Source organism: Haliaeetus albicilla, chromosome 3 (genome assembly GCF_947461875.1).
Source record: "Haliaeetus albicilla chromosome 3, bHalAlb1.1, whole genome shotgun sequence".
Taxonomy (NCBI): domain Eukaryota; kingdom Metazoa; phylum Chordata; class Aves; order Accipitriformes; family Accipitridae; genus Haliaeetus; species Haliaeetus albicilla.
Genome location: NC_091485.1, coordinates 42,784,093 through 42,799,136, shown reverse-complemented (window position 1 = coordinate 42,799,136; position 15,044 = coordinate 42,784,093). Strand labels below are relative to the sequence as shown.

At 38.1% G+C, this 15,044-nt stretch overlaps 1 protein-coding gene across 5 annotated transcripts in view; it reads left to right on the top strand.

Annotated features, from left to right (window-relative positions):
- Positions 1-15,044, top strand: part of JPH1 (junctophilin 1) — a 91,828-nt gene that overhangs the window by 907 nt on the left and 75,877 nt on the right. For all 5 annotated transcript variants that reach the window (XM_069779541.1, XM_069779540.1, XM_069779539.1 and 2 more), the window contains exon 2: positions 6,172-6,928. In XM_069779541.1, the coding sequence (XP_069635642.1) occupies positions 6,172-6,928 (757 nt within the window). The remainder of the gene's footprint in view (positions 1-6,171; positions 6,929-15,044) is intronic.

The window sequence follows — 15,044 nt, the reverse complement described above, 5'->3', positions numbered from 1 at the left end:
GTGCTGCCGGGCTGGTCGCTTTCTCCCGGCCGGCTGGTAGAAATCCGCATTACGACTGCCTGCAGACAGCTTTCCTTCTTCTCTGCCGAGGCGGCTGCCGGGCTCCCCGCCCGCGATAACGGTAGCCGGGGCCGGCAGCGCCTGTCTCGGAGAGAGAGCAGGCAGGCGAGCCCGCCGCCTCGCTCCATTTGCGCAGTTTTCCTGGAGAAACCGCAAGAACTTAGTAAGGGAGCCCTTGTGCCGTGTTGCTTTGCTAGCAGGGATAGCTTTATACGCTCAGTGCGTTCAGCTTGTAAACAGGACGCTGAAGGTATTGAAGTAGGTGCGCAACTTGCATAAAATCAATGAAGCTTGGGTCCACTCTCGTGTCATATTTTATTAAAATATGGTGTAGTTTTAAACACACTGCTCCTAAGCACAGGCTGTGTTCTGAAATTACACGGGCCTGCCTCTCGCACCCTTCACCGCAAAAAAAGCAAATGTTTCTAGGGGCGAGCTCCCGGTAAGTGTGCGGAGAGGATTGGGCACTCTGCCCTCCTGTTATGGTTAGGAGCGGTCAAGAAGTCAAGGTTCAGTCAGGTCACTTGGGACTGGAGCTGATTTGAACGGTCAGGCACAGTTATTGTACCTTTGTCATTTCGTGCTCTGCACAACAAATAAGACTGATATTTCTTTAATTCATCCTTGGCTGCTGTAGTGTCATTGGCATTAGTTGAAGTGCCACCTGCAACTTCTGCAAAGTTGCTTTTCAGCTTGGTTTGTTCCATTGTAACGGGGAAAACCGGTCTCCGTTTTGGGATTAGAGAGTTCTTGGGGTATTTTTGCAGAAATACTGCTCGCTTCAGCTTTGAGCAACATACTTGGGTAACATGCAAGAAATAGAATGTACCAAAATCAGAGGTAATGATCACTTGATGCGACTAAAGGACTAACCCATGCATCAGATCTCTTGATTGATGCTGTTGCTGGTTTCTTCAAGGAATTGATAAGAGATTTGTGGTCAAACTTTAAGAATAATGTCAGAGAATAGGTATTTTTGTATTAAGGAGAAGAAGAGACCTTCACAGTTGGGGTCCTTTTTTTTTCCTTTCTGAAATACAAAACATAATGAGTTGGGTAAGATTCATTTCCTTCAGAAAATGAAATGTACTGCGGTTTTGGTACCTTGAACTCTTTTAATCCCCTTGTTTATACATATTTGTAGCTGTCTGAAAATTGTTTCCTGGTGTGGAAAGTTCTGATGCCCAAAGTCAGCCGAAATAGGTTTTTGAGGATTTAAGGAACAAAAAAACAAAACATGAAAGAGATCAGAATTTTAGTTTCACTTTCACCACGCAATTATATTTGTTTTGGCTAGTAAATCAGAAGCTGAAGAATAGCTGAATTTGCAGTGGCCATCTTCTCCCCCCCACCACCCCCCAAAGTAAATTGCCATTCCAGTAAATTTTCTAGGGGTGATTTTTCTCAAACTAAAGTTCCTTTTATCTTTTTCTTTAGACTTCTTGTGGAATCTTTAAAATCTCAATATAGATAATTGGAGGTAAATTCTCTAAATTTTTAGAATTAGACCCCCCTGGAAATCCTTTGTCCAAAACAGCATATGAAGTGTGCAGTTTACACTGTGAGATTTTTAGTCCTATAAACTGAAATCTGTTACCATGGCTCCAGTCTTTTACATGTGGCAGTTCATATGAACAGAGGGTGTGAAGTCCCATTGATTTTAACGAAAGTACTCATGAATGAAGCAAAGCAGTACGTCATAGACGTTTGGAGATGTGTTTTTGTTTTCATGCTCTGGGAACAATAGCCATATTTGTACACCAGGTCTGATGTTTTTACAAGGAAACCAGATTTGCATATCTGTCTTTAACATAATGTGAAATATTTGCAGGGAAGCTCTTCATTTATTATGACCTGAGAATACCAGCATAGGGAAATAACTGTTTAGACTAAGCCAGTTGCTAATTTGTTTTCAAACTCACTAAAATCCAGGCCTCTCTGCTGCTATATTTTTTTTTCTTCTTCTTTCCCCAATATGGTGTTTTAAAATGCATTGGTGGTATTAGGAGATGTAGTTGAGGGAGGGAAAAGGAACATAAGCATTGACAGTGTTTCTGCACACGACACTTTGCACGACATAAGTAATATATGTCATGCGGTATTTAAATGCTTAAAATTGTCGCTCAGTCTAATCTCTGAGGAAAACACTGTGATTTATAAACGATGATCCCCCATTCTTTGCAAGTGCTTATGCTGGGCCTTCAAGTGGCCCGTTGGGTTGTTTCCTACAATGATCTGGACTTCTGTACCTCCTTTAAATTCCCTAGATTTTATTGAATCTGTGCGAATCTGCAAGCCTACCAGAGCATTTTTTTATGGAGGGGCCAAGGCCTAATTTGAAACTTCAGTATGTGTAAATTAGTTAGCAGTTTATGGTCCTGCGAACAATAGCAGTAACAGGCATCTTGCTGTAAGGTTGTGCATTGTTGTTCCACAGAGGTCAGTGGCAAATGCATCCTAAGCAAAGGTCATCGCTAGTACATGTGTTTGTTGATTTCTAAGTAGTCTTCTTTCTAGATGTATGCTTATCTAACATTTGAGTCTGAAAAGCATGCAAAGATCTTGATGTAACAATTAATTTGTTAAACCACAGAAGATGTAAGTAAAGGATAGGAGCAAGTGGAGTGGTTAAACAGGTCCTTGGCCTCTCAGTTTTTTCACACAGCATAGTTTCAAATTTTAGCTGCAAGCAGGCAATGACATTTACAGCTGTAAGATATACTAAGGTTTTTTTGGGAGGGATGGCACAATGTAACTCTAAGGAGACAGGTTACGAAATTATACCTTATCACAACATGCCAACAAAAACAAAAGGAAAAAATACACTTTCTAATAGTTCTCAGCTCAAAATATGAAGACCTTTTCAAGGGAACCAATTAAACACCAGATGGATGGTCAGTAGAAGTCATGGCTGAATGTTTCTTTAGTTACAAAGGATACCAAGCCTAGCTTTTGGAAAGTCAATGCTGAACAATGTTACTGTTTTATGGTCAAATACAGTTTTAAATTAGCTTGATAATTACAGTGTTAATTAAAATATTAACAGTTGTCCCCTACAAGAACTTCTTTGAACAGTCAACTGTAGTATAAGGTGAAGCAGGATAAGGTGTGCTTGTTGATAGATCATTCATATTTATATCTATATGTAGAGATAGGTAAAAACTGCATTCGTTTGTATCTTCATATATGGGAAACGCTTTTTTATCCTGTCTTATGTCATATGCTGTAGTATTTAATTATATTGCAATATTAACATACCTTATGTTGCTCATTTAAAGTTTTCTAAAATTTCTTTTGTTGAAGAAGATACAGTTAGAGTCTGATATTGTCAGTCAAATTACAAGTCTCTTGTATCTGCATTCTGGACACTGCCCTCCATATGCTGTTAAAATATTTTTCCTTTAAAATGAAAGTTGAAAAATCAAGGAAAATGAGTCAGCTTTCTATCATTAGTATCAGAAGCCTTTCCCTTAATGGATTTGTAATGATAGAAGAGATAGTTGTTACCTGCAAGACTGCACAAAATTCCAACTAAGTATCTTTGTTACTTTCTAAGGACCAATTCAGTATGAATCTTCCATTTCCTCATTGACTATATTCTCTTTAGAAGAAGCTGGAATTGATTTTCCTTCCCCAGTAGAAAGAAAAATCGGACAAGTAAATAGCAGCACATTAATTGTCCTTGTTTTAAAGTCCATATGGGCAACAGTGACTACTTCCATTTCTTTCTACAGAGTACTGAAAAATACAAGTCCAAAATATTTTTGAGCTTTCCATGTTTATTAATTAAAACAAAATATTAGTAAGAAAAAAAGCTGACCTTTTGTACTTTTATAAAATTCTATCCTGAAATAAGTTGATTCTGCTTCAAGTCTGACACTCAAATAGCAACATGGAAAGCCATAATTATGAGTTGCTGCTCTAATGTAATATTGTGGTATAATCAAAATTAGAATTAGATTTATTATTTTTAAATGAATTTAACTGATGCAGAATGTTAGACAGATTGTTCTATGTAGCAGTAAGTATACATAGCCAGATTCTTAGCTCCAGCATATCATTACAATACTAGGGGGATCCCAGATATAATTATGGACAAAATGTAGTCATTTATGCTCATAAAATATTAATATATTTCTGGGAAATATCTGTTTAATAAAGAAAAAAACTTACAATGTGGCTGTATTTGTGGCAGTATTTACAGAATACGTCATGCCAGTGCTTTGTGCTCCGTTTCTATTTGTTCTTCTCCATATGCTGAGTTTTTTAAAATAATCATGTTTCTAGATTCAGCACCCTTACAACAAGTGCAGCAGTAGGTATCCAGGATACAGAGAATGAGAAAGAAAATAAGAAAGTTGTTTGTTTGTGTCAGCAGCCATCTGTTAAAACAAAAACCTTCCACTTGGTAGAATTTTCTACCAACACAAAATAGTTATGCTGTGGAACCTATCTAGTATTATATAATAAAGAAAGCACACTTGGCAAATTTAATTGCATATTAACATTGAAATATTACTTAGCAGAAAAGGTAATACACTAAAGCAGTAATTGATAGATAATTGACATGTACACGACCAAAATAGTATGCTTATACAAAGGAGATTGAATCTCAAAGCAAATGAAACTTTGAGATTCCATCTGAAACTACAGGTATTTCACAAGTATTTTCACAAAAAAATTAGTCAATCAGTGAATTTGACATTTGATACTTAGTTCTCTGAAGAATAGTTTTTGATAGGTGCTTCAATTAAAGCAGATCAAAATCAAAGAAAGATATTTTAAAGATTGCTTATTCATCCCTCTGTAAGAATATTCAGACTCAAAATAGCTTTTTTTTTTAAAAAAAACTAGCACTAGGTGGGTGAGAGACTTCATTTTGAGGAGCTTAAAGCAGTTTAATGAGAATTAGAGTGAAATAATCTTAGAAAGCAAATTATCTTGTATATGCCAGTTGTGGGGTTCCTGGCACCTTCCTTTGGAAAATTGGGTACAAATGGCTGTCAGAGACCAGACACTGGAGTATGTATCTTGTCAAAATGAAAATGCCTTTCAAGAATACAAGAAAAAAAATTGTCTGCAGCAGTAATCTGATAATGCTGATTTTTGGCTCAGATGCAGCTTTGCATGGATATCCATGACTTCTCATATCAAATACCGTGTTGCTTTTCCTTATATTGCTGTTTAAAAAAAATGACAAAAATAGTTATGATTGCAACAACGAAACGTGTTTATGATAGAATGGTGTGCAATATTCTGTTTATTACTGCCTTGTCTTTCTTACGTACTGCAGAACAAATGAAAGGCAAAAAAAGTGCTAAAGGAGTCATGTTTCTGAACTTTTTGTCACAACATAATGCAGAATGCAGTGCCATGTTTACGATACTGGGGATACCAAAAAGTGTTGATATCAAGAGTTCATAAAGAGTAAGATATACTGAGGTTTTTGTTCTTCCATTCAAGTATGTGCAAAAACTTTAAAATATTTAATTTTACAATAGAGGTTTATAATAGTGGATCCAAAGGCCCATCTGAAGACAAGACAATTCAGTGGATTGTCACATACGTCCTGAGAAGGAGAGGTCTGTAGTCACCTTAAACCCAAGATGACAGGACATTTACTACTCCTGCTTGCTCTTTCTGTGAGCAGGTGGAGGCAAGGGCCATGAGTGTCCTGTTCCCTCCCTTCCCTCCATCCCTGTCTCCCTCCCCAGCTGACCGCATATAATGTGGCTCTGCTTCTGGTGACCACGTCCCCATCTGACCACCTTAAAAAAATCTTGAGGGAGTCCTGCTTTAGAAATTGTCTTGAAATTTTTTCCTTGGACAGATCCATTCAAAAAATACTTATGATTATAGCTACTGTGTCTTAGTTGCCAGAATATATTACTTCAGCTGCAAAAGTGAAGGATTTGTTAAGCGGAAGAATTATTTATAAGAAAAACAAGTAACAAAAGTAGTTTATCTTCCGTGTCATGTGCTGTGATTTTTCTGCATTTCTTCTTAACAAAAACAGAGCTGACAACATAGTATCGCCAGTAGCATACTGGATGTAGAGTGCTAAGTCTTCTACAGCTTCCTAAATTTAATTTCTCCTTATTACTTTAAAAGGTACATACCAGGGGCAATGGACAGGAGGGATGCGACATGGATATGGTGTACGTCAGAGTGTACCCTATGGCATGGCAACTGTGATCCGTTCACCCCTCCGAACGTCTCTAGCTTCACTTCGAAGTGAGCAGAGCAATGGCACTGTTCTGCATGACGTCACTTCAGACAGTCCGGCTGGAACAAGAGGAGGTTTTGTGCTCAATTTTCACAGTGATCCAGAAGCCGTGGGCATTAAGAAAAAAGGAGGCTTATTCAGAAGAGGATCCCTTCTTGGTAGTATAAAACTTAGAAAATCTGAATCTAGGTCATCGATATCTAGCAAACGGAGCTCTGTCAGGAGTGATGCTGCAATGAGCAGAATTAGTTCTAGCGATGCCAACTCTACAATTAGTTTTGGAGACGGTGACTGTGATTATTGCCCTATGGAAGACCATGTTGATGCCACCACCACAGAAACCTACATGGGTGAATGGAAGAATGACAAGCGCAGTGGTTTTGGTATTAGTGAGCGTTCAAACGGTATGAAATACGAAGGAGAATGGCTAAATAACAGGAGGCATGGATATGGATGTACCATGTTTCCAGATGGCACCAAAGAAGAGGGAAAATATAAAAATAACGTTTTGATCCGTGGAATAAGAAAGCAACTTATACCAATACGAAACACAAAAACTAGAGAAAAGGTGGATAGAGCAATAGAGGGTGCACAGCGAGCAGCTGCCATGGCAAGAACCAAAGTGGAAATTGCAACTTCAAGGTAAGTTATTGCAAAATATATTTGTTCATCACTGAATTTTCAGAAACAAAAATCTGTTGCAATATGTGAGCTCTTATTCTTGACAAAAGACTTAAAAGTGTAAGGGTGTAAACGTCTTTAGTGAGTACTTGCTTACCTTTCAGTTTCATATGTGTAACTCCATTGACTTAGTGGGATTACATATATGAAACTTAGAACTTCAACTCATTTGAGTAAAGATGTTCGTATATGTTCCATAATACACTCTTAAAGTAAATTCCATTCTCATACATTTCTGCATTCACTCAAGAACTGCTGCATTATGCCTTTAAACCTGTATGGAAAATAAAGCTAGTGAGGAAATGTAGAGAATGATTTGGGGAATGTGAGGTGAAGATTGAATATCTTCCCATAAGCATGCTCCAGTTAAGCTTATTGTGTTGATTTTTTGAGTAGCATTGGAGACTCACTGAAGTTGCCCATTTGCCATTGAGCATCTTAAGATGCACCTGTTTATCTGAGAGACTGTGGTATGAACAGTGTAAGAATAATGGTCAAGGCTCTTGTGCTTAGAGACTGTTGATTCAGTTGCCAGGACAGTATCTGCCAAAAGAGTTCTGTATGAGGACTCTTTCGTTTTGGAGCATGCTTCTCCTGCAGTATGAATTCGTCTGTATCTTATGACCACCACTTCAAATACTGGTGGTCGTCTTCTCCCCATCCCCCTGCCAAGTGTTTGAGACGGGAGAAGTGTACGGGTATTATTCGTGGGGAAAAAACCCACCATTTTCACTTTGAACTCCAGACAACTTTGCTTGGTTGTTGGTTAGAAGTGGAATTGTTACAAATTAAATCAGTATAGACAATGTTAATAGGTTTTACTATTAAGTCTGAGAGCTCTTTACAAAGCTATTTAATTTTTAATGTCTTCCAATACGTTTCTGTGGCAGTTTCTCTGTTGTTGGTTTTAGTTTGTTTCCTCAAGCAGGTTTTTCTTGAAATATGCTGTGGACCAAAAAAAGAGCCTAGAAGTGTGCATGAAAGAAAATATTCATGCTGTTTTAGAAAGAGGATGTCACATTACACTTAGAGCTGAACAATTGATTCCTGATTTAGTGTGGTCACTAGTGTGTGCTCAGTGGCTATCGTTTTTCTGACAGTCAAATAATACAGAAGAGGCCAAAAACTGTGTAAGTGGGAAAGCTTGAATACATGGATGGCTCATAGCAAAAGGTAGTTGTGACACAAACACGAAGAATTTAGCATACTGTTAAAGAACCTTTCTGAGCATTGGTCACCTAAGTAACTAGAGGGTAGCATATACTCAATTACTTCTATAAATATATGTAAGGCATTATATGACAGCATACCATATTAGCGAAGCAGATCAGTAATGGCTAACTTTTAAGAAATTACTGGATCCCATTCATGTTCTGTCAGTACATAATAAGCCCTAGTTCTGAAAAAGTTGAGGTGATGGAATGTGTGGATAGGGGGAGTCACCGCTTTGAGTACCTGTAAAGCTATTAAAAAGCTGTAGTCTGAGACCATTAGGTTACAAGCCACAGTGTATGCACTTCCTCTTCAAGAAGGGACATGTCTCTGAAGTGTTTTGTTTGCTGTTCCTTCCCTTCAATTTTAGGTGAAGGTCAGAGTTCAAATTGCTTCTTTTGGAACAGTCCATGAAAACAATGTTTATTTCTTGAAAAGATGTTTTTGAAAGTGCAACAAGAGAAGGCATCAGTTGTAGGGCAGCTGTGACCAGGGGCTATTCCTTTGGTTTTTCAGCTGAGAATCTCTCCAAAACAGTCCCATGACTACCAGTATGGATAGCAAGATTTCAGATTCAGGTTTCCTCTCTTTTAGTAGCCTTTGCACTAACTGTACTGGCACTGAGTCAAAGGCAAAGAGACCTGACACCTAGTCAGGCAACAGCGGGCATAAAGATTACATTAACTTCACTTTTGAGTGTGTGTTGGACTTGCCTGGTAAGGACGACACGACCCTTCCCATCTCTCAAGTTTTCAGAATTGCCTTTAGCATCAGCCAGTGGGAGCCAGGCCATGGCATTATGTGAAAAAACGGACTGTCATATTGGCAGAGTCAGTAGCGCTGATTGTCTAAGAGCCAGATCATCTGGAAGAGATTCTAGAAGAGCTTTGAGGAGGAAACTTCCGCTTTGAACAGTGGCTTAATTCTAGGCTGACCGGATTGGTATGGTTTCAGGATGAAAGAACTTGCTTCTGTCCCCCTGAAACTTGAGGACCAGTATTGGTTTGTGACTGCCTTTTTACCAAACTGATATATTAATAATATATTAATCCTTCAGACAGTAGCATACCTGCATTGTCTTAGATGAATGTGAGGGTGGTGGTCTTATCAGTTTCCTAACAACCACTACTATGCAAAAAAGTCTAGGAGGAGTGCCTTTTTTCATTTCTCTGATGTGTAAAGGTAGTTCTACCCATGTGGCATAACCTCACCACACACTGGCCTGTAAAACCTTCTGTGTTTCAGACCTGGCAGATGTCATCAGCAATGAGTGATTATTGTAAATTTCCATTCCATTAGTAGAACTCTCTAGATAGACCTTTTCTCAGCTCCCAAACCATCAAATATCCAGGTGTCCATTCCGAAGAGCTAGAAACCCTGACTCTCAGCCAGATACCTTCCTTTTCAACACAGCTTTGAGTTGTATGCTGTTCTTCCTGTGTTGTTTATTCCCAAAATGTTTGCTCAGCCAAATGAAACCAGACCGTGCTCCTCTTCACAGCTCCCTGCTGGTCATGACAGGTTTGGCTGGTAGTTTGACCTGTGACAGATGTCCACGCAGTCATCAACAAGACCAACCACTGTTTAGCTTTATATTCCTGATGTCTTTTTATGTCTAAAAGTCCTCCTTAATAATCTGTGTCATCTTCTTTTATCTAAAATGGCAGTTTGGTGTACAAAGAAAAATCTAAAAGTTGGGGTAAATAGTGCTTCTCTGAACCTGAATTTACATTGGCTCTCCTGACTTAGCCTTTGGGTTTTTGAGGGATTTGTACTGAGGTGTTCTAGATATAATAGCAGCATTTCTCGGAAGATATCAGATCACAAAATCATGTGATGTATAGGAAGCTGCTCTATTAGGGAAGTAGTAACCAGCCTCTGCTACGCAGATCTGTATCCAAAACAGATAATAAATTAGCAATGAATACAAATGCTTTTAAAATGATAGTACAGCTTAATGGTCTTGATTGTGTATTATAGTTTTACTAGCTATATTTAAGACAAAGTATTAAGTCTTAAACGTAAAAATCCCAGAATTTGAGGAATTTCAGAAGTATGTTCGATATTTTTCCCTTTTAAAATACTAAAAGGCTTTTTAAAAATAATTATTATAGGCAGTAATTAGTTCAAATTAATCTTTAGTCCATTTGTGCTAAAAGTAGACAGGTTTACTCTATATGCCTTTTTTTGGGTCTTGGTGTCTAAAAGGAAAAGCTGCCTTCCAGAAATTTTTAATATATTGTGCTTGAAATAACATCGAAAACATGTGAAATGCTTCAAGTGCTGGAAGATGTACATTTGGAAGAGCCCTTTGGAAGATGTTAAAAAGCCCCAAATGTCCACTCAACCAAGAGTCAAACAGAAACTTGTTTTGAGGATATCGAATAATTCTCACCATAGGGATTTTGAACTTCCTTTTCATTGCTGTCATGTGCCTTATTCAAAGGAGATACCCCTTTGCAGTGCAGTATGAACTGGAGTTATATTAGAGCACTTCTTTCCTAGTATGAAAATCACTTAAGCTCTCATTAGAGGAGCTATTTAGTGTATTATATTAACTTTGCTTTCATCAATACTTATGATGGTATAAACTGTAACATTTTCAGAATTAATTTTCAGAGTTTGAACATAAACTTGCCTTCTAATACTCAGTATCACTGGGTGGTTTTAAATGTATCAGTCCAGCAAGTAAACATGTAGCAGAAAGAATGATGTTTGTTTACATAAAATGCTTCATGTATCAGATTCTTTCTAGAAAAGTCATATTATGGGTTCAGAACTGAGCTCTCAGAGCCAGGCCTTTTTTTTTCCTCTCCCTTCAGATTTTTTCTAGCTAATGCTCAACTAGAAATTCTCCTTTAAGTGTTGACTCCCTGAGGAAAAAAACTTTGCAGGGACACAGAGGGACAAGATAAAAGTAAAGTAAGAGTAAGAAATATGAATCAGAAGATAGTGTGTGGAGGAAAAGGGAGAAAGAAATCAAAAGAAAAAATGTTTCCTTGTTGATAATCTTCCTTGTACTCCATTGATCTTTCAGGTCATAAAACAGGCAGGTTTAAGAATTGTAGCTTCTTTTTTATTCTCTTTTCCACAGAAGCTAAATACTTTTAATTACTCTAAAGTTGTCAGCGAGTTTTAAGTAAGGTGTACTGTCATAATAAGCTGTGAGAACTTTTGACCACCTTAAAAACAACATTGTAATGGTTTTCATTACATGAGCATCTGAGGTTTGGTGAAGGATAATGGTGCCTTTGTGTTAGGCACTGCACAAACAAATTACCCTGTCTAGAAACCTTGCAGTCTGGGAAAATGGCAGTGCCCAACAAACGGAAAGAAACTGGCAAAAGACTGTGAAAGGACCTGAGATCAAGGTAACAGTAAAATTAATATCTTGCAACTAATAACATAGAGCAGTTCCTCCTTGTTAATTAGCTGTCTGTGCTCAGATAGCAGTGACCAGCAGCAAGCCTCTAGTCAGGAAGACCTTTTAAGGGGAGAGCTGTATGGGGATTAACTGGTGTCTTTTCTGCAGCAATTGCCGTTTCAGAGTAGCTCTTTTAGACAGCTTAATTTTATTTTTAACACATTTGTGTCCAAGTCCACAGATGCAATGGCTTAGTTTCAGCCTTTATTTTTGTGAGAGAAACTCCCGAAACTCTGGTTGCGATCCTGTGTCGTGAGCAGCCTGCTTCGTTCTGCGCAGCTGCGAAGGAGCCTCCAGCTGGTGGAGGGGCCCCAGGAGGAAGGTGCAGGAGGATTGACTTGGTAGCGGAGACCCAGTGTAACAGTTTGTATTTTGTTTGGGAGTAAGCCCGCTGCCACAGCCTGGACTTTCTTGGGTCCCTGCTCTCCCTCGATGTCATAGTGGCCTCTTGGAGCCAGTAGCTGGCTTGTGTAATGTTTGACGCTGAGGTTGATTTAGAGATCTCCGATTTACCCTGAGGCCTGGCCTGGCGCTGCCCCGGCCTGGGCCTGGGCCTGGGCCTGGGCGCTTAGCACTGGCTTCAAGTCACTGGGCCACACCTGCTTCTGAACAGCTCAGCTCAGTTTTCCGCCCCAGAGCACTAGTGTTCACAGTACAGCGGTTATAGAACAAACCAGTGCTTATATTTTTTGAAACCTTAATTCAGAGTAAGTTTTGGTATACTGTGCTGCATGTGGTGGGTTTATGTGAATCACGTGGAACTGTCAGGAAGGAGTACTGAATGGTTTAGCAGCCAGTTCCTTCGTTGCATTCATTGCCTTGTGTGACCAGCGCTCTCAGCTTGACCTGAGCAAACTGTGATTACTAGGGAGAGCTGGAATTATATGCATGTGGTAGTATAGTTTGTGTCCACACTAGATGGCAGCTGCCAATCATTCCAAATGGCACTGAATTATGTGCACCACACACAGCTTTCCACAGTGGATTTAGCTGACTCTACCAATCTCACTTTACTCAACAAACTAAACTGGACACTTGCAAGACTAGTGCCTCACATGTCTTTGAGATGCTTTACTTATTATAGCTGAAATATGAATATTGTGTTTAGGAATAGGATCCAACAAATACCAAAGGTATTTATATAAGACTGCTTGCTCTAGTACAAAGAACTGCCTTAGGTTCAAAACAAAATCAGTTTTAATCATTTTACTACATAGTCTATTTGAAGATAAAAAATAAAATGCTGTGGTAAAACTTAAAAATAAGTCTTGAGCTACTATGGATAGTAATTTTAATGTTAATTCTGCATTCTTTAGAGGAAACCATATGTTCCTTGAATCCTGTGGGAGTTATAGCACTAACTTCAGTGGGGCACATTTTCAGACAGATTTTGCAAACAACTCATTGGTAGAAGAATATAGTCTTGGACTGTTCCTCTGTTATTTGCTGGGGAATTAATAATACATCTGTTTGAAATATACAAATTGTATAAACATTGCTACACAGATTTGATTTCTTTTCTTAGTATTTAATGCAGTAAGATTACATGGCTGAAAATACGCAAAATTACTCCTGTACTGTCCGTCAGCCGGAAATTTAAGAAAGCCTCAACTATTTAACTTTTTGATCAAATTACCTATATCCAAATACACCTACCTACAGCCATAAGTGTGAACAGGGGTTTTTTTGTTTTGTTTTGTTTTTTCTTTAAAAAAAGGCAGTTCTGGAGTACAGCCAATCTTACTTTGTATTAGACATTAGAATTGTTACCCCAGAGTTGCTTTTCTAACTTGTTTAAAATCAGGAGATTGCTAATATAAGATTGAAAATGTTCTCTGCTTTCAAAACGTAAATGAACCAACACTGCATCACTGCTTTTAAAATAACCACCTAAGAAAGCTTTTTTTAACACACAAACCTTTTTGAAATGTTTCTTTGTTCAGGTGGGTAAGGATTTTTTGCCCAGTTTCCAGAATACTTAATTTAGGAGCTGAAAGAATCTTTACAGTGGCAGCCCAGCAGATATATGTGAAAACACTCATACTTTTTTTTTTGATGATACTGAGATGCACTAGCAAAAGACATGTTGGTTTTTTGTGGTTTTTTTTAGCCAAAGATGATGAGCTGTTATGCAGATTCTTGCCTTAGTTTTTACTCACCATCTCTGTTTTGATCAGTATTACAACAATTGTTCAAAAGCTAAGCTGCAAACAGCATCTGTCTCTACTGACTTCGAGGAGAGCTTCTGTAATGGAAATAAATCTCCATTTAAAAAACAAAATCTGGATAATTTGCACTGGTTAATCACATATGAACCGTGGTGTAAAGCCATTAGACCTACGTTATTGATTGCTATAAAAATATTGTCAAAACCAAAAAGATATTTTATATTTCAACTGTATTTAGTACAACTACATATATATGGCTAGTAGTACTAGTCAGAGCTTGAGTAAATTACTTGATGTTCTGCTCAAGTTAGTACAGAACCGTCCCAGCTTCTTTCTTCAAAGAAATAAGAAAATGTGCTGTCATCTATCTGGAACATTGCTGATCAGTATTCTACAGAGTAGGATGTTTATCAGTGAATAACTACAGCAGAAAAGTAGTAATTTAAATGATTTAGTTAACGCCTCCTACGTTGATCTAATTGTGTATTTACCAAATAACAATTGATTAATTTTCTGAAGACTGGTGTAGTTCAATGAGTAATGCTGTTTGTTTGAATACTAATTGATCAGTGATACATATTATGACTTCTGTTAATTTTTCTGGCAATTAATACATTTTTCTATTTTATACATCTAATAGACATTGGTACGTATTTTCATACACTGACTTGCTTTCTTTTGCCTACCTTACTATGATTTTCCTCATTTATTACTACTGTATTTTGTACTTCGTTATGTTTTATGCTTCTTCGCTCTTCTACAGTTCTCTGCTGTCACTGTCTGGGGAGGCAGAGGCACAGTGCCTTTACCGCTAATGTCCAGGAGTAAATTTCTCCTTACGAGCTTGTCTCCCCTCAAGCCCATGTAAATATTTAACATCTGAAACATCCTATTGATTATTCTTGTTGTCCTCTTTAGAAGTTTTCCCAGTTTTGCTATAGTAGTCTCCCAAGAGCTCATTCCTGAGGTCACCTCAAAGCCACTTACTTTATTTATGAAGTTAGGGTTTTTCTGCTTTGCACATCACTTTTACACTTAAATGGAAATTCATTTGCCTTTTAGGAGTGATCAGTGAGTTTTGTGCAGCCTTTCTTTGCAGTTGTCCCTCACACTTCTCTAACACTGACATTCAGAAGTTCTGCCACTTAGCTGTTCACACCTTTTCCCCAACATTTATAAACATCATAAACATCAGCCCTGAGCCCTGTGGAAGAACCTTCTCAGTTGGGAAAAACAATCATTTAATCTATCCCATTATATTCTGTTTCTGAAC